The sequence below is a fragment of the Centruroides sculpturatus genome, unplaced genomic scaffold (assembly GCF_000671375.1).
Source record: "Centruroides sculpturatus isolate CEXI.00-Female unplaced genomic scaffold, Cexi_2.0 scaffold285, whole genome shotgun sequence".
NCBI classification, from domain to species: Eukaryota; Metazoa; Arthropoda; class Arachnida; order Scorpiones; family Buthidae; genus Centruroides; species Centruroides sculpturatus.
In genome coordinates, this window is record NW_019384647.1 from 406248 (window position 1) to 432893 (window position 26646).

General features: G+C 26.9%; 2 protein-coding genes and 1 long non-coding RNA gene across 4 annotated transcripts in view; 1 reads left to right on the forward strand and 2 right to left on the reverse strand.

The window, feature by feature from the left end:
- The window catches only part of LOC111626211 (protein YIPF3-like), a 29939-nt gene extending 12825 nt beyond the window's left edge, over positions 1-17114 (forward strand). For both annotated transcript variants that reach the window (XM_023369523.1, XM_023369522.1), the window contains exons 7-10: positions 3441-3572; positions 3643-3765; positions 13400-13523; positions 16979-17114. In XM_023369523.1, the coding sequence (XP_023225291.1) occupies positions 3441-3572; positions 3643-3765; positions 13400-13523; positions 16979-16989 (390 nt within the window). In that variant the 3' untranslated portion in view covers positions 16990-17114. The remainder of the gene's footprint in view (positions 1-3440; positions 3573-3642; positions 3766-13399; positions 13524-16978) is intronic.
- A 111-nt stretch (positions 17115-17225) lies between these two features.
- LOC111626214 lies at positions 17226-18862 on the reverse strand. Its single transcript, XM_023369526.1, has 4 exons — positions 18191-18862; positions 17867-18118; positions 17713-17790; positions 17226-17642 (listed from the first exon to the last, which is right to left on the reverse strand). Exons 1-4 carry the CDS (start codon positions 18860-18862, stop codon positions 17532-17534), a joined length of 1113 nt encoding a protein of 370 aa, XP_023225294.1. The 3' UTR covers positions 17226-17531.
- Positions 18863-19830: 968 nt separating this feature from the next.
- Positions 19831-22357, reverse strand: LOC111626212. The gene is made up of 3 exons (XR_002756846.1): positions 22051-22357; positions 21169-21237; positions 19831-20041 (listed from the first exon to the last, which is right to left on the reverse strand). It is a non-coding gene; the product is annotated as an uncharacterized LOC111626212 (long non-coding RNA).
- Positions 22358-26646: the final 4289 nt, after the last annotated feature.

Below are 26646 nucleotides of genomic sequence, written 5' to 3' on the forward strand. Positions count from 1 at the left end.
TCAGGAAGGCCTGTCTAAAATATTTACACCAGAACACACTTAACAATGTATTTAAAAGGTTTATAACTATTAAGAATATTTACAAAAAATATCTAGAATGTTGTTTTATTATATAAATACTGTAATTCCTAAGACCATTTAATAACTGTTTCAAATTAGACAATATGAAATCTCATATCTACTCATAGACTCTTGTGTAATAACAAATGATATCTAAACAATTCTGCATAGTTTTTAGCATTTTGTATATCTTGATAAAGCTAACAACTAAGCTATTATTATAATATTTTTAGTAATATAAATTGTCTGTTTTCTAGATCATAATTTAGATTATGATCTAGAACAATGGTGTCCAAACTATGTCCCCAAATCAAATTTGGCCCATGAACATATTTGACACATCACTTATAAATAATAGAAATAAGCCTACTTTTAGTATGTACGAAATATGCAAAATATTCAATGGCCTGCCCATCTACAGCTTAAGTATAGTTTGGTCCAGCAATCAAAAAGTGTGGGTACCACTGATCTAGAGCATAAATGAACCCAATGAGGTACAGTCATATTTAGATAAGATTCAAAATGAGAATTCAAATGTAATTTAAATTTTTTGATTAGTTAGAATAAAAACTAAAAGATTTTTGTTCTTTCTTCAGGAAACAGGATAGCTTGTAAACATTCATTTATTAATTTATGAAAAAATACTCAAAATACTGAATAAAATACCAGTTATCCTAAACAAACATTTTCAGTTGTCTTTATTCACTTACTGTTAAAGCTGCTTATTTTTTTATAATTTATATTAATTTGGTATTTTGATAGTATGTTAACTAAGTCACTAATTTATGTGATATAAACACTTCCTTGTACTTGTCTAGTAAATGTTTGGTAAATTTGATATCATTTTCATAAAACAAAACTATTTTTAAAAAATCTGAAAATTTTATCTGATACTTATCTAAGAATAATAATGGGATTTAGACAGAGATTAAAAGATAATAAATGCATTTGAAAATTTTGAAGAAGGAACTTTACAAAACATGTTTAATAAAGAATAAAAGAAAATACTGTTAATAAAAAATCACCAAGTTTGAAGAAATTATTGATTTCATACATTGTTATAATGATTTGACAGACTTGAGTACTACTAATATGATAAAATTATATCTTTAAGTAGTGAAATGACTAGCAGCAATTTTTTTATTTTAGAAATTTTGACATGCTCATTTTGAATTTAAAAGATTATAAAATTTCATTATTAAGTAGTGAAATGACTAGCAGCAATTTTTTTATTTTAGAAATTTTGACATGCTCACTTTGAATTTAAAAGATTATAAAATTTCATTAAGGATAATTGACATGTTAATGGATTTTATGTAAAACGTAATTAATTTGTATATTTAAAACTAGGCTTAAAAGGATTTTATATTTAATATTCTTTGATAAAAGTTCAAAAATATTTTATAAAGTGTTATAAATTCTAGGATCTCTACTGAAGTTTGTTTTCTTGTCATTTATCTTAGATTAACTCGGCATTTTTGGTTAGCACAAGTATAAATGATGATTGATGCACGATACTGTAAAAAATTTCAGCCAAGGAAAAGTTTAATCAAAAATAATGTAAATGGAATTATTAAGTTATTGGCAAATTGCCAGTAGTGTATTAGGCTGTAGAATAAATATTATAAAAAATAAGAATAATTATTCAACTAAATGCAAACAGAAATTTTTAAATATTATAACAATAATTAACAGCTATTACAATTAATTACAGAGATAATTTTCATCTCTAAGCTAAAACTATTATTTTTATAATCTTTGATAGAACTGGCCTATAGACAAATGTCTACAAGTTGAATTATTTTTATCAGACTATAAATCTGTTAAACCAAATTATTTAACTAGATTATTTAATAATTAGCTTAATTATAACAGAAGAATAGTCCAAGCTTGTATATATTAGGCTGTTAGGAAAAATGGTTGGTTGTTTGATCTAGTATAGTTCAATTAGTTCATCAATTTCTGTTAAAAATTAAATTGAATTTATTGGTTATAGAATTTATTACCTATAATTTCTTATATCATTTAAACTTATCATCGGCAGTGTTCAATAGACTCAATAGCTTTAATAAGCAAACAATGGCAATAAACCTGCTGAACATTGAATTATGAGTTAATGCAAGAGGATAATGATGCTACAGTTAGTTTCTGCTCATTTTCACAAACTTAAAAACATTTGACAAAGTAAATTAATTTCATCTTTAAGGGTTTATTTTACATATATCTGTTTTTAGATTATGATAATTGGGTACTGAATTGAATCTTAACCAAGCATACTTTTTTATTAGTTCATTATTATTAGTTCTTTATTATTATTTTCATTCATTGTTCGTGGCCATCTTCAGGACTTCAGGAACATGGAATGTTGGGATTACAGAACATTTCTTATACATTAATTACAAATGTTCTATTAGTCTAGCATTCCATTTTCCTGAGGTCCTGAAGATAGCCACAATCATTTGAAATAATAATAAAAAATAGGATGCTGGTTAAGTTCAATGCAGCATCTTATATGGTAGCACCACTTTGTGAGTGACATATGATAATATCTGATTTTTAATGCATTAATACTGTAATGCATGTTTTCATACATGTAAATAATATATTCTTTACATGCTACATGGTTGAAGCCATCTTTAATCAGTTATAGCTACCAAAAGGTAACAAATTAAATCTGTTACTAAACATGACATCAACACATTTCACTGGTTCTAAAGTAGTGCTTCTGTAAATGGCATTCAGCAGAAAAGTACAATAATACCCCAAACTTACGTGATAGGTGGGACCGAGCGATAACCGCGTAAGTCAAATTTGCGTAAGTTGGGGTATAATTTCCCAATTTGTGTAAAATCCAAGTCTAATGTATGTAAGCTAATGAATGTTCTCGTTAATCTTATCTCATCTTTTGATTCGTTTACGGTTACAAGAAATCACCACATAGAGTCTCTCAAGGCTCCGTAGATATAACAAACAGAAATAAATAACACAAAATAAATTGTAGCTATGTGTCGATTCCGCACGACACGTCCGAACATGTAAGCTGAACAATAGTGTGGGGGGAGTCAGTAATCAAGAGTTGCGTGGCACTCAAACAAGAGATGAATCGACGAGATTTGAAAATCGTGTAACTCCGGGTTCACGTAAGTTGGGGTAGTGTAAGTCGAGGTATTACTGTATTCAATTGCTCCAGTGATGAGTTTGCTGAACAAGTCAGTTTTTTTTATCAGGAGTGTTACATTTTAAAATGTATTTACGGTTAACACTGAATAAGATCTACCCATATTATTGAACATGTTTGTTAATTTCTAAATTACTGTTTTTGAATATTGATATAAAAATTGTTAAATATTGTATTTTAATAAAAAGATTTTTGTTTCCAGAAAGAAGGAACATTGATGGGTACAGCATTTGGAGTTAGTTTTGGTTATTGGTTAGGAGCTGCAGCATTTGGATATCTGTTAACTTATGTCTGCAATACAAAATTGACTTTCATTCAATACCTTTCATTATTGGTAAGATTGATAAAGATTTAAATAGCTTATAGTTTGAATAATATTTTAATGTCTGATAATTTTTATTTAGGGTTATTCTCTATCTGGTCATTGTATTATTTTATTCCTTGGTACTGTGTTTCACCCTGAACATACACATACATTTTTTTATATCTTATGGAGCGTTATTGGTGGATTATCAGCAGCTAGAGTGGTAAGAAATTTTTGAAATGATAATGTAAAATACATTAGAACAAAGCTTTTATATTAATTTATATAATTGAACATTTCTATAAATTTGCACTTTAAACATTTTGCAGATTTTGTTATCTCAAAATATTTAATTTTTAAGAATTAAATTTTATTGAATTTCTTTATTGTACATACATTGAATGAACAAAAAAGCTTTAAATAAATTACATTTATCTGTCAAAATGATAACAATTATCTAAATTGATAATAACTGATTTACTTTTTAAAATTTTTATTAATTATTTGCTTAACTATCAATATGTTAACATTGTTATAATTAAAAAAATAGTTAATTTAAATTATTTGAATTAATATTAATATGAAAAATATTTAAGTTAGTATGAACTAAAATTTAAATATTTTGATAAACTAATTTTAATTAAACATGTATATATAAGATTAAATATTACATAAAATTAATAATAATAATTTTTAATTGTGTAATAAAAATCAATAAACTATCTTTATTTTTGAAGAATTTAATTTTTAATATAAATTTTTATAGTTTTAACTAATATAAAAAAATTGCAATTTCTTCTTATAAATTATAATACTGTAATAATAACAGTAATAGAAATTCTTAAGTACAGTTTAATTTTTTTCTGTATTATTTCATAACGTTTCATTAATTCTGATGTAAATTTTTAGAAAAAGAATTTTGTTCATTGAAAAATGTTTGTTGTGTGATCAAATAGAACTACCATAAAATATTTTGGAAATATGAATAAATGTACAGTATAACCTCAAAATAGCAGACACCATAGAATAAGAAGTTTCTCTGCTATTTAGAGGTAAATATAATAGATGTCCTATTTGATGAATTTAGGGATTGTAAAAATGTTGTTAAGTAGAGGTGTCCACTATTCAGAAGTGCCCATTAATTAATGGAGGTTTCACTGTATAAAATTATTTTAAAATACAAACTTTTTGGACTCAGAACATACTGATATTTTTTTATATATGTACCAAAAACAAGAGCATTTGATGGTATATCCATACAAGAAAGATTCATATTTTGAACTATGCCAAACGTTCATCTTATTAATAAAATTTCTTATATCATTATAATATGAAAAATTATAATACAATGAACTTCTGTATAATGCAAATTCATATAATGCAACAAAAAAATTATGACTAGTGTTCATACAAAATTCTAATTTTGTTGTCTACAGGTACATGTTTTCTTCTCAACCTCTTAGGCATTTTTTTCTTTCTGTAGGCATGGCTAAAACAGTAATGCTTCTTATAATTTATAACAATGATATATAATATTTTTTAAAGTTCAGTTACTTGTGTTTTGTTTTGTTTTTTCTTTATTAAAAGAAACCTTCTTTAAAACAAGTTAGTTAACATCTACACACAATAAAATGATATTTGAAACTAATGCACATCTCCTTAGCAATAAGCAATCAGTGCTGGAACTTGGAGACAAGTTTAAATTTGCATTAAATTGTTTAATAATTTGCATGTCTTATATAACATGATTTTCTATAACACAGAATGTATCCTCCACATTGTATTGGAGTTAGCTGTAATTTAAATAAATAATACATAAATTCAAATTTACAGAATATGTTGAAACAAAATACATAAATTTATGAATTATTAAGTCACATTCAATTTTTTTTATTTAATAATTGTTAGAAAATATATTAAATGAAATTGTTAATTCATTATGAATTATTAATGCAGAAATGCTCAAAGCATAAATTCATGAAAAAAATATTTTTCAAAATACATCATCTAAAATATTTATTATGTTTTAAGTTCTTAACTTCAAATTAGATTTCAGTTTAATGGATGGAAAAGTTATGTTCTATATGCTATTCTTAGAATAATTAATGTAAAATAGTTTGTACGAAGAAAGTTCAAAAAGTGCTGAAAACATTTTTAAAATTAAATATTTGGTAGACTTAACAAGCAGAATTCATAATATAAAGTGTAGATGGAAAAGAATACCATAATTGATATATACTGTAAATTTGTAAAATTTTAATATTTGATTTTATAAGTTATATAACTGATTTTGGTAATTCCACTATGAGACATTTGGCCCATATTGGCAGTATCCAGGCTATATCTTCTCCCTCCTGTTTCATATCTGCAACCATCCTTTTTGCCAAACCATTTACATAGATAAAAATAGCAGCATGACTACAATTTAATCATAAACAACAAATTCCTAAAAGTACAGAATTTTATTTTTATTAATTATTATTGCTATTATTATTGTTGTTGCTTTCTGACAACCACTTGTCTGATTATGTCGCAAGGAGTATGCTATCAACCTGAAGGGTCTGGATGCCAATAAATTTACTTATGACTTAGTTATATATAACAATGAAAACTAATGAATGGCAGTAATTGTTTACTTACAAATATGCACACTTTTAAAAAGAATTATTCTAAATAGAAAATTTCTGGGATTCTTTGAAATACAGGACATTTTCTCTAGGAAATCCTGGAATATAGGACATTTCAGTGTCCTATAGGACACTGAAATGTTCTATACAAAAACTGTGAGGATAATGAGAGACAAATATGGAACAGTCCCATTCAATACAGGATATCTGTCACATTATTTAAATTTATCTGTCACATAATTTAAATATTTCAATTATTAAATAGTTCTTTGGTAACCTTAAAAACAGTACTTTTTGTTCATTTACTATACTATAAAATTTTTCTGAAGTTTCACAAAATTATTTAAAAATAAATTAATGAACTATTAGAAAAACTCAAATAAGAAGAATAATAAATTATTTTAAAGCAATAATTATTGCTATTCTTATTAAGTTGTAAATTTCTGTTGAATTATGCAATGGGAACAAAATCTTCAGGATAGAATAGAAACAACACTAAATAGATATTAGGTGTTTTAAATAAAATACTACAAATTGAGAGGGAGAAATCTTAAAAAATGTTAAGAATATACATAATAAATTAGAATTAGCACAATATAGGAATATTTCTTTTACAAACAAATTTCTTCATCCAAATAGTTTCAATGTTTTTACAGTATACTATATTTTTCTTAGCAAATATGGATGATAATTACAGATATTTTGACAAGAGACAATGGAAAATAAAACTAATATATTTAGGAGGTTAGGATATTTATTTAACAGTAAAACTTCTCTAAGTTGAATATTTCTTTAACTTGAAGAAAATGTAGCGCTTAGTAGGTCTCAATAGGATTCAACTTGAATTTCTTAACTCTCATATTTTCTCCAAGTTGAAGTTTTCATGGTTCCCTGACACTGATTTATGTTACTTTTAACTTCCCCGACTCAAATTTTAATATTTATTCTTTCCAAAGTGATCCTAATTATTGGATTTTCAGACAGTGTTCCAGTCCAAAGTGAGAGGTGCTCTTGCTTTATCTCAAGAAGATGTACTCACAAAACTATTCAATTCAATTAGTTGCATTGAACAGTTTGCTGAAAGGCATTACGTGGGGTGTTTAAAACAAAAGAAAATCATAGATTCTTTATGTAATGCATGAGAGGTAAAAGTACAAATCTATTCAGAATAAGCATTTTTTACTCTAATGTTATCTAACTTGAATCATCTGTAACTCAAAGTTTTTTCCTGACCCTTGGAGCTTTGAGTTAGGAAAGTTTTACTGTACATCATGAAGGAAAACTTGGTTAGTCTTGGATAGTCTAAAACTTGATCTTTTGTTTTAGAACAATGACTAAAAACTAAAAATCTCAGATAAAGCAGGAAATATTATAATAGATTTCTAATTAGTAATAGAAAATAGCTTTTATTTCTAAACCAACACATTCAAATTTTATGACACATTTTATTGCTCATAGTAAAAATATCATACAAATAGAAATTAATTTTTCATTAATTAGCTCATTTCTGAAAGCATATATTGTATTTTCAATTATAAGTACACTTAATGGAACACAGATTTATCTTTATTACTATTAAATTATTCCTACATTCAGAACATGCTAATACTATTTTCCAGTCATCAAAAAATAAAGATTAGTTTTTTGGGTTAGAATTAATTGATCCACTTTGACCAAGAATATCTGTATTGAAGAATATAGATTTAGAATCCAAAATCATATAGAGGTCTGGTTAGCATAACTGGTAATGCACAGTAAGCTTAAGCTATGAGTTTAAATCCTGCTCTAGTTTGATCTTTTTCTATAATTTTCTAAATTATTTAATCAAAATTGAAATTAATTACTTATAAATCTTAACATAAAATACAACAGCCTAACTTTAAGCCAATTTCTTATTTTAAATAATTAAAATTAGTTTAATTCTAACTATAATCCAACTTTTTACATATTTGATTGGCTGTCAAGTCAGACTTTGGTTTGTTGTATATTGATATTATTTTCTAGTTTATAGCTCTGTGAGAGAGACAGAACTGGCATCTAATGAATGAAGTAAACTTTGGAATTTTATTTTATTTCATTCACAAATAGGGAAAATATGACAAGCAAAATTTATTATCAATTGGATTACTCTTTGATATTGTTCTTTTGGTTAAACAGTCATCTGAAAGTTATTGTTTATATACCATAATTTCTGCCAATAATTAATAAAACAATACAATACCTTTGAATGAAGTATGACATAATATACAATGTGTTATAATATTCCACTTGATATATTGCATTCTCTTACTGAACATATCAATGCATTGATTCAGTATTTCTCATCCATCAAAACAGTCTAGGCTTTATTGTATTGATTGACAGATCCATTAAACTTTATTACCTTTACTACTTTCTTTGTATATTATACACATGTATGGACAGCAATAGAATATATCATTCTATTAAAATTACATTTCATTAACTAGATTGAGTACAAATATACTTAATCTAGTTAATGAAATGTAATTTTAATACATCATATATATTATTTGGTTGAGCTTTCTCTGCCAAATATAATATCACAATTTCCTTGTGAAAACTTTTGGAATTATGTTTCACTATATAATCTCTTTGATATGTTCTGAGAATCCTTTTCAAGGTTCGGGTTTGCAAATATATCTGACTAGGATATTTTGAATATAGTTAGTCATTGGCATTTTAATATACTGCATATAAATATGCATTTATATTATAATTAAAATATGTTAGATAAATAATATCTATATTAATAATAATATATATTGTATACATAAATATTTTTTATAAAAATTGCAGGCACTCATTTATTCTGGTAATTTAAACTACATATCTTAGTAATTACAGACTAACAATTTTCAAACTTTATTTATCAATTGGGAAATATAAATAATAAGAAAATCCATACTTTCATCAGTATCTTATAATTCATTGCAAAACTTCTGCAGTTCTGGATGATTTTCAAATAGTGGAAAAAAATTTTTATTATATACAGAGTTGATTATCTTTTTTTCCTGTTATCAATTGTTTGCTTACAGGATGTCTGTCAAAGATTTAGAGACACAAGTCTTTAATGATAGGCCTAGAATAAATCACATATATAGTAAATGGCTCATGGAGAGAGGAATTCTTGTCATTTACTGAAAATCGTTAGATTCATCTTAAACTAAAACATGGCATTTTCCAATATTCATCATTTTCAATATAGAACATGATATGAGTTTCTAATATTTGTCTCTATACAGTGAAAAATTAATGATTCACTTTTTATGATAAATGGTTTCCTTCTATTGTTACTGTGGTTAACAGGTTTATAATAATGAATCCAGGTTTCATCATTAATCTTTTATTATATATAAATGAGGATATTTGTTTGTTCACTATACATTCCTAGGCCATTCAACCAATTGCTATGAAACCCGACATTTACATTAATATATTTCTAACTTAGATAATGTCATACATCCCACTCAAAAATATCAATTGGAAAATTTTAAATTGAAGTAACATAACTTCTGGTCCAAACTGGAAGTTTGTACATAGTTAATATGGGTCTTCTGCTTGTAAGCTTTCCACATCTGGTTTCGAATTTCATCTATCTGACTCCTTTCTCAAGATTAAGGAAGGACAGGCAGATGACAATTGGAATTTATAGGTCTACATTTTTTTTCAAATTGCAACCCAATAATTTTTCTATTAATGCAATATTTACAAGAATATATTTCCCACAATACAGTAGAGCATCAATTATCCAAATACTGATCAACCGAAACATTGATTAACCGAAAGTGTTCCAGTCGGCAAATCCAAATTTCCGCTAGTGCTATGGTGCCACAGCACTCTCCCCCTCCCTGCCAACATAAACTGTTAGGCCTACTTTAATGTACTACTTTATTTAATAATAATACAATAAATATAAGTACAACTTTTAACAAAGAAAAATTCTTTGCTTCAGTCATTTCTTTTGTTGTTCATACCATCAGCAGTTCATAAAAATCACAAAAACTCACGGACTACAGATGGCTACTGCCTCCGTAGTAAAAATGCAAAAATGATAAAAGTGTCATCTGGTGTTCTTGATGGTGTGAACAATGAAAGAAATGACTGAAGCAAAGAATTTTTCTTTGTTAAAAGTTGTACTTATATTTATTGTATTATTATTAAATGTAAATAATCGTTGGCCATGTTAAACTTATTATTCATTTTACTACTTTATGTAAGATATGTATTTGTAAGACATGTGATACAAAATATATACAGTACAGTTCAGTGTTTAATATATTTTTTCATAAATGATCAGTTATCTGAAAAATCAGTTATTGAAACAACCCGAGCCCAAATTGTTTCGGATAATTGATGCTCTACCGTATGTTGAAAAAATATAAACACTTTATTATCACATAAAAGCAATTATTTTGACAATTTAAAAAATTTTTTTATTTAAACAAGTCATATGAAGTCTTTTGGATGTGAAAGTTAGCAACTTCAGTCACATGGGGGGCCATCACAACCTAACCAACATGGATCACTTTTCAAATATTAATAGTAGATCATCCTCTCATTCAGGAGGAGGTGATTACTTTTGGTGGAATTACTTCCGTAACAGTCCCTTCTTTCTATCAGACCAGCAGTATGGTGTCATTTGAATAGGAAAATAAGATAATAGAAGATTACTGATGAGCACAAAATATGTTTTAAGTGGTTTTTGAGTGTGCCAAGTTTAAATATTTGGTTTGTTTTTTGTGAATTTTGATTCATTGGCAGATCACCATTTGATATTCAGCTGTGATGGTACAGCTTCTTAGAGTTAACATTAGGAAAAAATATATTTTAAGAAATTGAAGATATCATATTTTCAATTGGTGTCTATTTGACCAATGAAATTGTGCCATTTTGTACTATCTGAGTATTGCTATAAACGTTACAATGATAGACTATATCTGACAAAAAGTTTTGGTTATTTGCAAAATAACCAAACTTTTTATATTGTTTCTGTTTTAATCTTTGTTATATTATAGTAAAGTATTTGATTTATATAACCACAAAGGTTATCTTATATAAAGGCTTATCACTCCAAGTGATCAGTCTAACACATCTTTAAAATTCTTCATTCCTCTATTGACACAATTTAAAGAATTTTTAAAATGTGTTAGATTGGTCACTTATTGTGATAAACCCTTATGTAAGATAACCTTTGTAGTTATATACATCAAATACTATAATATAATATAATGGAAGTGTTAGAAGTATGAAATAATCTTAATCTTTGTTGTTATTTTTTTGTCTGGACAATGCTGGGCTCATCTGCTAGTATTATATAAAAAAACATTATTCTCTTTTTTTTTAATAATTTCTTTAAAATTCAGCTACAATAAGCATTTACTAACTCTTTTATTCACATAACTACTAAAACACTGCTGTGTTGCTTAAATTATGAATATTTTCTGAAATTATATATAATGGATGACATATTGCAGAATCATAACTACTATATTTTATATCTATCACTTTTGCTGATTGTCATCCTGAATTATCCATAATCCTCAAATACATTCAACACAGCCATTTATCATCACTGTGCTTGATTAGCCAATCATGCCACATTGCTGATAGATGATCAGCTTTCCAGAACACTTCATTCCATTTATAAATACTACACTGTGTCAGATCATTTCTCCAAACTGTCAGGATAATCTCTAATAGGTTTGAATCTAATAATGTCTACCATAAAAATTGGTATTGTACAATATTGTTCTTTATTCTTAGGAAGAACATCCAATAATCCAAGTTTATAACTTCTTACTATAACATGTTTCCAAGACTTCAGGAGGGCTATTTATAGAGATAACTCTCATTTATCACATTATTGTTTCAATGCAATAATGTGATAAAACATAACTTAAAAACTTAATTAATGCTTTTCCATTTAGATTCAGCAACCATATACTTTAATTATTAAATATTAGTAAGCTAGCCATTAAAGTATCTATATTTGACTACTAATGAAATGACATTTCTTTGTTTTAATAATAAGATGGAAAATAATGTTGAAAGTTATAAGAAATCCTATTAATTTAGGATTTCTAATTTTTAAGATTTTTTATTATTTTTAGTTTTTCAAGAATTTTGATTTCTTGAATATACAGTAATTGATACAGTAATTTCTTCATTCATGCAAATTCACATTAACATGGTTGAAACATTTTTAAATTTTAAATAAACCAACTTTATGGAAATAAATGAGTTACATCAGAACAAGTTTTTGTTATTAGTAACCTCTTATATATACATATATTTTTTAAAAACTAGTTAAAACTTCCACTTCTGTTAGAGTAGAATTCTGTAACTGAGAATATGGAACAGATCCCTATTTTAAACAGCTTTCCATGGCTCCATTTATTTGGTTTTCATTTATGCACTATTTTAATGGAACCAATTATTCATATAAATGGAGGGATTACTGTAATTCAAGAAATCAAGATTCGTTATCAAAAAATGCAGCTATTACAAGTAACTTATGTAATATCTACTGTAAGTTTTATTCATATATATCTACAATAGGATTCAAAATTTAAATATTTGAATCATAGTATAGAAATATTTGAATAAAAATAAACTAGATATTGCATGGTTGTAATGGCTGCATATATTACTACTATAAAATTCATTTAATAAATAAAAATATTATTATGTAAGAGTTTTATTATTATTATTTCTTTCTTTATTTATTTTTTAACTTTCTGCCTTGAGGGCATTAAGAGGGCTTGTTTTGTGTTCACTATAGATTTGACCAGGCCTGCAAAGAAGGGGTTGGAACTTAGAATTTTTCACAAATAGTTTTTGGAATCATGTGCTGCATAAGTTTATTATAATATTTGTACATACTGTACTAAACTAATATATAAGAAACAAATTATGCTTTTAAGTTGCAATATACAAAATTTATTAGACAAATTATATTTATATTACAATAATCATTTAGATTAAATTTAGTATATGTGTTACTGGCAAAGTATGAATTTCAGGCATTGTATAGAATGCTTAGATGTATTAGGCAATCCATAAAACAAAAAGTTTGTTTTGCACTTTGCCTAGACATTCCATAAAATACCCAGGAATTCTATGAGATGCCTGTGATTCTTATATTAAAATAATTCTGATAGTATAGAGAATTAATTTTTTCTTCAAAATTTAATTATCATATTGTTTCAGGTTTGTGTACTTTTGGCTAATATGTCCGGTCATCCTCAGCGACTAGTTGTTTGTTTTGTAATAGCTTCATTAAACATGTTAGATATATTATATCTGCATTTTGCATTTCATAAAATTGTTAAAGGTAATATACTTTACTATATAAAATATCTTTCTAAAACACTAGAAATAATATAAAATTTAACAGTTTGCTAGTTATATATCATCTTAGTCATAATCGACTAGACTATGATATTCAAAATATATTGCTGAAACTAAATATTAAAAATATACAGTAGAGTCCCACTACTCCAAACTAATTGGGACCGAGTCCTGTCTGGATTAACAGATTTTCAGATTAGCTGAATAATTGAAATAATGCAGAAGCAAGAAGTAAAGCAGGTCTGGTTTATATAGTTCCAACACCGTCAATGATGTCAGCACCCCACACTTTGTTTCGTCTGACTTGTACTCAATAGAGAGCACAAACAGTTAACAAAAACAAGTTTTGTAATTTTCAAATGGCAACCTGTCTTCATTGTTTACCTTAAAATTATTTTAACTGTGAAAACCATGTTTTTAATACACAGTCCATGATTCCAATCAGTTGACTGATGTTACTGTGTGAGTTAGCACACTTAATTGTGGATGTTGAATGTACTCTTTGCTCTACATTATTTCAGTTTAGTTTGCTGCTACAATGGCCACAGAAACATGCAGTGTGTACATTGAAAGATAAGCTGGACATTTTGGAAAGGCTGTACAAGGGTAAAAGTGCAAAGAAATTGGTGGTAGAGTTTGGAGTGGGCAAAGCTGCAATAACCAACTGGGAAAAAACCACACAAAGATCGAGCAGTTTTGTGCCTCTACTTCAGAAAAATCAGTTGAAAATTAACAAACAGCAAGGCCTTCAACATTTGACAAGATTGGTGAAGCCTTCCTTATTCAGGTTCACTCAGGAAAGAGAAAGAAAAATGCTCCTAAGTGGTCCTCTTGTTAGAGAAAATTTCCTTTCCGCTGATCGAAACATATTTGGACTAGTGGGACTCTACTGTAGCTGGTGCTTATTGAATGTAAATATTAAAGTTTGATTGATATATAAGAGAAAGAAACACACCAAGAAATTCAGAAGTCATGTCATTGGGGATATATAAATGTTTCATTTGTCTTTAATTTTGTATATATTTTCAAGTGGAAGTACTAGTTCAATTAATAGCTGTCTGAATAATTTCAATAAAGTGCATTTTAAATTTTCTCTGGGTGCCCAGTCTCAATTTATGCAAATAGCAACAAAAACATATCAAGAATATTATATAGTATAAACTTATTTAGCAATACCATTGATTGAATGTGTTTGTGATTTCCGTGTCTATGCTACTATTTATAATTTGAGACTAGGCACCTGATAAAAGTTTAATAGAGACAGACCAATTAGTTATCTCAGTTAAATGGTTTTTTCCCAATATATACACATATATGCAATTTTTTGATATAAGAATATCTTACACTTTCTTATTTTGTATATATAATTAATTATATTAGGAACAAAATTATATTATCTATAAATAGCAGAAATTAAGATGTGCAATAAGTTTTGAAATTAATATTACAGTATTTAATGAATATTGTGTGTCTAGAATATGTTAATTATGTTTATGGTATTTCTAAAAATGAATAACATTGAAAGGCTCTATATTTATAATAATAATAATTTTACATACAGTAAAATCTGTTTATTGTAATTAAAGTGATATCAAAATTAGTATGTCCCAAAACATATAGGTTAAAATATAGTTATCATTTTCTACAGCTAAATAAGCATTTTTTAAGCTATCTTTTCATACTGTCAGCTTTGACACATGCTGCTAACATGCAATTGTTATCAGTTAACTTAAAGCAACCAGCATTTAATATTTAAAGCATTCATTTTCAGTACAGTAGTTTTAATTTCTGCATTTCTTACATCAGTTTATAGTAGCTGTTTGTTAATGATGGTACAGTAATTCTTTCCAATGTTGTTTGCTTTATATTAATTAATAAACCTTTAACTTATATATGTCATAAATTTGAGAAATTTGATTACAGAATGAATAACGAAAGTGGAGAAAAAAGTTAAAAAATATAAATAAAAGCATTTTTGCCTTTTTCACTAAGTACATCAGTGAAAATATGGAATAGAACAACAAAAATTTTAATTCATTTTTAATATTAACAGAAAAAATAAATAAATTTAACTGTTTACAAGAACATGACAATTTAAATTTAAAACATAAAATTAAAACAATTAAAAATGACATGCATCTAAAAACTTGAAGTTTTTTCATTTGTTTTAACTTGTCTTTCTAATGTTATAATCAATAAAACTAGAATTTCCACTAATTGTATAGTGAAAATTCTAGTAGGATAAATAATAATGATTATGTACTTTGCTCAGATGTATCTAGGAGATGTTTATGGTGCTACAGCACCCCTTTAATACCATGAAAATCAAATTTGTTACTTTAAATTAAAAATAAATATAATAATGCATATTGTATGATGACTTAATAAACATTTGTTTTATCTAAAGATATGTTTCAACATGCAGTTTATACATTGTTTTGCTTTGATAGATACTCATTATTTGTAATAACAGTTTATTTTCACTGTATACATATCATTTATTGAAAATTATATTAAAAATATTTAATTACAATCAAAATTAAATGGAATAAATAATGAAATTCTCATTTTTGACATTCTCATTAGTGTTACCTACTATGAGTAATACTGACGTTTTCCAAGTACAACTGAAGATTCATATGATATCTTAGAAGTCAACCATACATAAATGCATTGAATATCATTCTCATATGTTCTACTAGCTATTTGTTGTTTGACTGTGTAACACCTGTTACTGTTAGATAATGAAATTTTAACATTATTGAAAATAGATAAGATAGATCTCAGTTGATAAAATCAAAATACAGTATAATAGACTTGCTAATCTGGTCCTAAATAATCTAGCATATTCTCCAGTGTGATCACCTGTACACTTGTTTCCACAAAAACGTTATCCATGTCACAGATCCTGTTTTCCCGAGTTTCATTTCTGTGTATTGTATTGCATTTCAGCATGTCCCATTATTTGCCCACCTGCCTCAAAGAATCATTACCAAAGGGTGACAGGTCGCACAATTCATTGCCTTTAGGCCTATACACTTTCAGTAATCTGGCACCCCTCTGTGCAAGGAATCCTATTAGCAAGAGTCTACTGTACTTGAAAAAGTAAAAAAATATACAAAAATATAAAAAGTAAGAACTTTGAATATACATTTTCTCACTAAATGATTCTATTTTACTTTTTTTTAAATGTTGTCATTAAATAAATCATAGTGTAATTAATAATTTATACTTGTTTTCAATAGTTCAAAATTTAATGCATGACATGACTTCTGATTCTAGATGTTTCTTAAATTGGTCTGAAATCTATATTTATAAACTTTCAATACAAATATCTATTTATCTAACTGAACTGTTAGAGAAATATATTTCATATATATTCTTTTATACAGTATGTTGTAATGTATCCATTGATATTTATTATATTTTTTCTTACAGTTTTCAGTTAAGCAAGTTTTAAAAAGTAAGTGAAACTACCTGAATATTTATGTCTAAAAATAAAATAAACAAACAAAATTGTGCTTCTTGGTGAAGTAAAATTTGCTTAAAATAAATTTATGTTGTAAATATTTGTAAATCATTTTGTTCTGTAAAATAAAAATTTTGGATTATTTCTTGATAATATTGTGTTAAATAATAACTTATAATTAAATTATGTATTTATTTTTTAAAAAATAGTGTTTTTATTTTATATATTTTAAATTTTAAACAAAGTTATAAATACGATAGAAAATACAAAGATTAGTAATATAGATTCCTCATAGATGGCGAAATGTGTTCGCAGCATCATGCAAATCTCAAAAAGTCTTTAAAATTTTTGATTTTATTCATGATTTTCTAAATCATATATAATTTCTATATTACGTATAATTCTAAATTTCACGATTCACTTTTCAATTCATGTATGAAAAATTTAAACGTTTATGTCCAAAAATAGAAAATGACTTGTATAATAGATAACACATGCATAAACAGAAACTGTTTGTGGAATTCACATTTTGTGATATTCGGAATGATCAGAAGTTGTAACTTTTTTCTCGTTCATTTTAAATTTTCGAAGTTCTTCGTTTACGTTGGCTAATTCCTCGTCCTTCTTTTTCAACTAATAAATAATAAAATAAAGGAGTATAAATCAAATTCAATTGAGAAATTTTTCTTCGTAGTTAACTCACTTCTTTCATAAGTCGATACATTTCTCTATAAACGAATTTCAATTTATTATTAATGTTTTGTGATTCTATTGCTTTTATCTGCAAGAAAAAAATAATTTACTTTAAGTAAGATCATCTCTATCAGAATAAATGCTTTTAATTCGTCGTTAAATACTTCTTTTTGAGAACATAATTCTATTTTAGATGAGAAGTTGTGTGAAGAAAATCCGCTTGACTCGTTTTCTTCGCTATTTTGAATTTCTTTGGATTTTATACTGCATACAATATCGGATTTCACGTTTCTATTTTTAGATTCTTTAGAATTTCCAAGTGCCGCATTCAACATAGGTTTGATATCTTGTTCTGATTTGGATCCTGGATGAATCTTTCCGCAGTCTCCTAAAGAACCAAAGAGTCTTATTCCACACTAAATTAAGAAGGAAAATCAATAAGTTTACATGTTGGCATTTTAGTTCGTCAAAACATTGACGTTGCTAACCATATCATCCAAATCGTCATTTCGATCAGATAACTCAGATGAATCTCTTTCCCATTCTTCTAAAATTATAGAATCACTTTCTGATTCGTTCTGAGAATCAGTCCATGAAGCAAGACTAATTAAAGAACTTTTATTTTCAGTACAAGTAAAATCAGAATCGTCATTTTTATCAAAATGTTTTGATGAAATTATAATTCCGCTACAATCTTTAGTTTTGATTTCATCTCCTGTGCCCTGTTCGAGTTTTATTTTTTGAATTTTGGCAGAGCCGTTGTTGATAATAATTACTTTAGCAGATGATAATGACTTGGTATTATTTAAATTTAACTCCTTAATTAATTGTCTAAAATCTAATTCTTCTATACTTGTTATTCCAAGCTTTTCAGTAGAATCGGTTTCGAAATTTGTTGAAGTTTTTTTCGGATTTTTTTCTTCTAATAATCCGCATCGTAAACATTTATTTACATGTACAACAACAACATTTGAATCTAAATTTGATTTATCTTCATTCCGCTTTAATCCATTATTCTCGTTTATATCTGAAATAATTTCTATATTATCATTGTCTAACTTGATTGTATGTTCTTCGTAATTTCTGCCTTCCTCTCTCTCCTCATCATTAATATACATCTCTTTGTTTTTATCTTGCGTCACGTCTTTAATATTTTTCATATTATTATTTTGTAAATTTGAAATTATGTAATGAATATAACTGTAACGGTGATAACCTAACTTTATTACGAAATAAAACAGTATGGTATTAATATTCATTGTTACTTTTACTGTTTTAATGTTCAGAAATGTTTTAAGATTTGTTACACTTTTTTTACATTACATTAAAATTTACATTAAATATAAGCCAACTCTTACTACTAATAACCAAGGACGTCGAGGAGGGAACTGGGAGTTTTTCCTCGGGCCCGGAGAAACTAGGGGCCAGTGGTGGTTTCTATCCTTATAAATTAGTAAAAATAAAATCTTTATGACTACTTTTATTAATAAAACAAACGTTTCGCGTATTTCATTTGTTCAGAAAAATGGCAAAAAGGGTCCTTTTGTTCCCGGGCCTATTAAGCTCTCGCCTACCCTGCACACGACTCGAGATGATTTATTTTGTTTTAACTACACTTCAGTTGTAATTAATAAATGGTTAATTTAAAAAGTGATGTAAATAACAGACTGAAATACTGCGTATGTAACATGGAATGCGTTCGGAAAAAAAGTACTATCTTTGACATTCACGCGTCACTCGCAGTTACAAACACTTAAAAAAAAAGGAACGTTTTAACAGCACATCTTTATCTTTCGCTCTTTCACAATACGTTTTTCAATTTCTAAGACATTTCCTGTATTTAATCTCTTCTCTCGGGAAATTTTCGGAGTTTTTCTGTCCACAAAATGGGGAAAAAAAGTATTAAAAACTATAAATCTCGTTGGCTCTCAATCATTTAACTCCCCGAGGTTCAGTCGCCTTAAGTTGAGAATTAAAGAAAATAAAATAAAAAAATAGATAGGAAGACAAAAGTGAACCCCTATTATCTGACATGGCGGAAGTGCATTTGTCCAACTTCCGTGTAAAACGATAGATAAGTTCGAGCATTTTAGTCGAATAAATAGACCGTCCCAGTGTGGATGTAAAGTGAATATCGGCAAACATCTAATGGCACTTCGTTAAACAACATGTTCAAATTTTTTGTTCCGCTGTTTGGAATTGTGTCGGTTAGACTTGTAATGTTGTACTTTTTATTCCGCACATTATTTTATTAAATTAAAGTGATTTCTGGTGTTCTTGAGTACTTTTTTATTTATTTTCAAACTAGAAAAAGTAATCTTCCTTACGAAAGAAATTCACTGGAATAGAACGAGAGAAAAAATTTATTTGAGAAGTAAACAAACACTTAATTTTAAGTTATAAAGTACTTTTCTTATTACTATCCAATGGTTTAATGATGTATTCTTAAAGCACAACCTTTGTTTTACACTTTATCGGAAATTAAACTAGTTAATTGCGAGTTATGTCTATGCAATTTATTCTTAGTTACTCGCTGATGTGGAATTATTAAATATACTATAACAGAAGTATTATGGCACTTGGCGTGTAACAGCTGCATTAATGTTAAATTGTTTATTCTTACACTTCATCTCTACTTAAGTTCCCATTCCGGTAAAACTGCTTATATTATTAAAAAGAACATAATTAATTAGGCTATATCCAGAAGATAAGTAAATTTTAAAATATTTCGCAAAAGAAAAAAGAAATTTTTCATCAATAACAGAACAACTCTATCCTAACGATCTAAAGAAGCTTAGTCCATTTTTGTTATTATGAATGAATCAATCTTATTTATGGAGTTAAATCACTACATTTCTGAATTTCATATTATCCATCACATTGTTTAAAGAGGGAAACAAACATATATCTTATATCTAAGTTTTTTTTTTCCTTTTAGTTTTTTATATGCAAAACCACGTTCTCTGCGTATGGCTTGTACAAGTCTATATATACTTTTGCATGTGGACGGTCTATTCTCCATTGGAAACACATTTAGTTGATGAACGACAAATACGACGACAGCGCACCTGTCTGAGATTCTTCGAAACTAATGGCCGAGTGCTGCACTTCAATAAATATGAGACTGAGTTTGTATGCATCGGATAACATATTGAATACATATCTTGTGCTCTGCAAGCTGGGAATGTATTTGTTTCTGGATTTGTTTTATGTCTACGAGCGGATATTTCTTCAAATTTGACAAGTTTTAGTTTATTAAAAATAAAGAATTTATCATATTTTATCTTTGGTTTCTTAATCAAAACTGTAAAAAGTAGCGAAATTATCTATATATAAATTATTCAATTAATGTTTAAACTTAAGATATATATAAACTTAATCTTTTTTCTTGACGTTATAATAAAAACGTATGTTTTTTTTATTACTTACGTAAAAATATATAAATATAATGAAAGATTTTATTTACTTATTTTAATTGAGTCCAGAGAGCTTGAGGCTATCGTATCTATTCTAAAATGTTATTAAATGAAAAAACCTGAAAAGAAAATAGTTAAAAAAATAATAATAATAAAAAATAAAATATCTCTAATCAAACAAACAATTTCAGAATATATTTTAAAAAAAATTGAATAAATATATAGACGTAGATCTTAACTTTTACATCGAAACATTACACAATAAAATTTTAAATTTACATAATTTGAAAGATTTCCATTTCTTAATACATTGGGATGAATAGATATATTATAAATGTTTATAAACATAATTTTATTTGGGAATAAAAATAATTTTATAAACTTTATTCAATTGATAATATTTGCATAAAGCTGAAATTATTGATATTAGTTTGATTTATTAATCAAAAGTAAAGAATCCTTTTAGTATCAACCAGAATTAACAATCACGATTTCAATTATCTTTTAAATATCATACTCAGTGCATTATTAAATAATCCTTTATCACTTCAAATACTTAATTGCATCGATTGAATTTGTTTCTTAATTTCTCTGAATATCCAATTATAACTGATTACATTAACCACAACATATCTACATTTCTGTTCAATAATTAAGCAGGTAAGTCATAATAAGTAGATAGGAGTTATCGAATAGAATAACAACAGTTTTTGGTGCTTAGATTGAGTTCAACTTTGTTTATAAAAGTTGGAAAAGTTCGTATTGAAAGGAAAAAAATAAATTAAATCCATACTACATAAATCAAGAAAATCTATAAATGAAGCGAATAAAACTTAAGTGGTGATGTTAAAGAATGTTTGTATAGCAAAATGTGAATTTGGGATGGATTCTATCATTGATAACGGATATAAAAACACTGTCATTTTACCTACCAAGACGTTTGTTTACTTAATGTCACTCGCTCAAACGAAGCAATCTGACACATCCTGACTTTCGTCACACGTTGGCGGTTCCTGTTCGTTTGGATCAAGTCGAATTACACTGGTAAGCACCTTATTTATCTCTTCAATCTTCGAACAACGCTCTCAGCCTGATATCGGATCTGTCGGACCACCCCTGTCTATAAGAGATAGTCCGGAAATATGTATTTTCTCTTTCCTCCCGTTTCAGATGGGTCGTCGGCTAAAATGGCAATCGGGAAATTTTCTATTATTATTATTATTTTCATTCGAAAGATAACATTTATAACCATATCTGATATCCTATATTAAGGGATACCGTTTTAAAATTACAGCTGATATATATACACATCTGAAAAGTAACAGCAAGATGAATAAATTGCTTCATATATTTATTCATTTAATAAGATAGGAAAAAAATATTTAATCTCAGAAGAAAAATAAATTTTTCTTCGGGCATTTAAAAATATGTTTCTAAAATGTTATTAATGGTAGTTAAAAGATGATCATAGATGAAAAAGTGGTCGATTCATTTTATTTATTTTTGAATTATAAAATGATTGTTTTGCATACTTTCTTATAACATTAGGTGTTAAAAATTCAATGTTTATATAGTTTATGAACAAATATTTAAAAATGGATGAATAGAACGAATATTTATTAAATTGCATAATAATAAAATCGTTTGATAAATTTTCTTAATGAAATTATTTTGTTACTTTCAATAGTTAAGAGTAGATTAAAAAATGCTTAAGAAATCTTTGAATTTCATATAACAAAGAAAAAAATTACTAAATTATACATTCAAATATTTTTGAGTTAAAACTGTAAGTAACATTTAAATGAGTTTATATTGGAAAATCGTATTCTCTCATCCGCAACATTAGTTTGTAGCTAACAAATCTTGCTTAACTAATCCTATTAAAACGATCAATCTTTGAAAATTACATTTGACAACAGTAAAATTTTCAATATTGTTTATTGGCCTTTTAAAATCTTAAATAGTTTCGTGAAACGGTGAATTTAAATTTCTGTACAATCTATTTTCGCGATAAATATTTAGTTTAATNTGTCTTATTTAACTTTAAAAATTTCTAAATATTTTATAGTGTTACAGGCTTTTCATTATTTAAAATTAATTTCAGGAAATATGGCAAACAAAGATGGATTCATATCCGAACTTTATGATTTTATTATTATTTAAAACAGGAGCTGAAAATATTTGATAAGGTTGTGAATTTTAAATCATAACTTCATAAAATTTTAAAAATCATATTAAAATTCAAAATATAACTTTTAAAATAAAGAAATAAAAATATTGTTTGCTTGAAAACGAAAAAAATTATATTGAAATTGTTAAAATCTTATGCGAGAAATTTCTGATATGTCGAAAACGGAGATAGAAAGTGGAAGAACCTGACAGTTTCGGACGAATTTTCACTGAGGCTAGTATATAGCGAGTGCAATTTATGTCAATCAAATTAGGATAAATTAGATATAAATTTGAGTAAAATAATCATCTAAAACAGTTTATACCCTTCTAAAAGTGTTTTTTTAAGGAATAAAAAGCAAAAGAGAATTGATGCGTGCTATAATATTTTCCATTTTTATTTTTAAAAAAATGTTAGGAAGATTTAAACTCTTCAGAAAGATCTAGACATTCAAAATCACTCTAGCATCCAAGCATCGAATTCTCCAGAAAATACCAAGCGAGAAATGTTATTGGAACAAATTCTTTTCGAAACTAGTTGCTTTTGATAATTGGGAATACTTTGAAAAGAGAAAGAATTTAGAAATAAAATATCTTTTTTATATTTTTCAAAAAATTGAATTAAATAGAAAGTATGAAATATATTTATAAAAGTAATTTTGTGTTTAACTTCATGTGAAACTGTTGAGCAAACAGTTATTGACATTTGGTGACCAGTTGCGATTTCTGGACAAAATACGACGATAATACGTCATGTTATCGATCTCATAAACCAAAAACAATATTTGTTTTGATGTTGTCTAAATACCTCTCGTCCCAAATGACCTTCGTAAGGTCCGTATTCAAATTCAATTGTAAATCTTTCGGGAGTTTCGTTCGGTACACTGATTATGAAAGCAGTTAATTCAATTACAAGCCTATAAGTTATTTCAAAAAAATATTTATATTCAAGATATTTAAAACTGATTAAATTATTATTTCGATTACGAAATATATCATATTATTCTTTTACTTGCAAATTCTCATTTATCAAAAAGGAGCCATAATTCATGAGTATAACCATTATTAATAAAGTTTTAAATTGGTATATTTATTTAATGATTTGAAATATAAAACGCATACTAATAAATAAAAAATACATATTAGCTTATCCGCAAATGTTCTTATTTGAAAACCAATCAATTCGTAATCAGCTCTATATTTTATAAAGAGAAAACTAGTTTCTTACGACCATTTACCAATTATTTTGCATTAACAGTGTTAAAAACGGCGAAAATTTCATAAAAGACCATTAAGAGATTAAAAAAATCGTCTATTATTATTTGATTATGAGAGTTTAAACATTATTTCAACTTTCTATCATTAAATTCATAGATAATGCGATATGTAGTCGCCATTAAGAAACTGTAATGTCTCCTAACTATATTTTCACAGAATTATCTAAATTATAACGTAGGTCTAAGTATAGATTGTATGAAAACAGAAACAAAATAATGTATAGAATAAATCCATTTCTATAATTTATATTCTATAATTACATTTATTATAGTCTAACAAGTATCATAAATCTTTGATATTCATTAAATTTCTTCTGACAAAGATAGTCTATAATTTTTGGTTGGTATAAAAATGTATAGCTGCTTTTGTTTTTTACTTAATGACTGTTAAACAATAGAAAAAATTCTTTTATCTCTTAAATTAATTAATTACGAGTGAACTGATTATTCAAATACGTTACGTAAGTGAAATTAAAATAGCAATTATTCTACCATACCAAATTAAATAAATTAATTTATTAAGAAGAGTTTATTAATTAGTAATTCATTAATTATAGGCATGATACAAATTTCTGTTCGTAGCTTACAAGTTAATACAGTATTCACCTATGAAAAAAATTATATTTAAAAAATTCTGTTTATAAAAGAGAAGTTAAAATAGTAAGTTCGTGAAACTGAATATTCCCAGGCAACAGGCCTGTTGGAATAAGAATAAAAATTATTCTTAATTGCTTGAAACATAATTTTAGATAGAAATAAATTAAGTGAGAGAGAGAGAGAGAGAGAGAGGAAAAAAATCGTGTTTTCTGGAAGGAGTTCTTCTCTTTAACAGGCTAACAAGCCATTTATTTTATCAAAAGGTTCGAAACTAGTCTGGCGTGCAAATGAACATTGAACAAGTTACCAAAAGATAAAGGTATGAACACGCTTTCGTAATCCAATCGCGTGACTTGGTTGCTCTAGCAAACTTTTCCCGTCAATTGATTACACGTTATGTGCAATGAGCGTGTGTACCTCTCATTATTTTTAACCCGGCACCTCTTCACCATGAAAATTACACTGCGTTTAGCGAGTCCAAAGTCCCAGCAATTAACAATGATGTATCGTGACGGTATATGCGAAAGTGCCAAATCATTTTCTCTTTGTTTCACTCGGCAATTAAAGTGTTTTCTTCCGTATTATACAAGTTAAATTTTATCATATTTGATTATTTCGAAACAAGATGCGGAAACGTCCGATTTCGCATAACGATGAATGATTTCGAGTGGCATATTCCATTCTTTTCATAATTATTTAGGCGTTTACACATCGTTATACCTTAATGTAAATTGTGTTAGGCTAAACAGTTTGCCACTCCTAATAAATTTACAGCATGCGTTTCTTGGGAACGGTACATTATTTTCAGCGTTTCTCCATACAAATTTGTCTAATCACTCGTTCTGTCAAAAACTAAAAGAATTATCGAATCTTCATTCATTTTTGAAGTCTACAAAACTAATTTGTTAATCTTAAATTCCTCCTCGTGTCGAACTTGGAAGTACGGAATTTATTGAAAAAAACTAATTAATTTGAACAGTTATTACTTTTTCTCATTTAGGAATTAGATGTAGCAGCAATTTCGATCTCGCTTAACATGATTTTTCACAGATATCGAATTATTACCGACGAGATTTATGAAGGGACCTTTTATGTTCCCTGTTTGCCTGTCAAACAACCTAGGACTCTTAGATGCATCGTTAGCTATGATAAATCATTGCACATTTTAATGTATCTGCATGGATAAGAAAATAGATTGCTCGGAGCCTTTGAAAGATCGAATCTTTTATATCTCGAACCGTGATTAGTATGCAGATGGGCAGATCGCGTTTCATCGATAATTGTTGTACATGTTCAATATGAAGAGTAATCTTAAACCCTTAACGAGATTTTTATAAACTATATCTTGTTATCTTAACGATGATCAGAGTGTGTGATTAGATTAGTATGAATTCAATTAATTTTCTATCAAACTTTTCATTTAATATTTGTACATTAAAGTAATTTCAAATCGGAACCATCTGCTACAAACTTCTATAAGTAAAA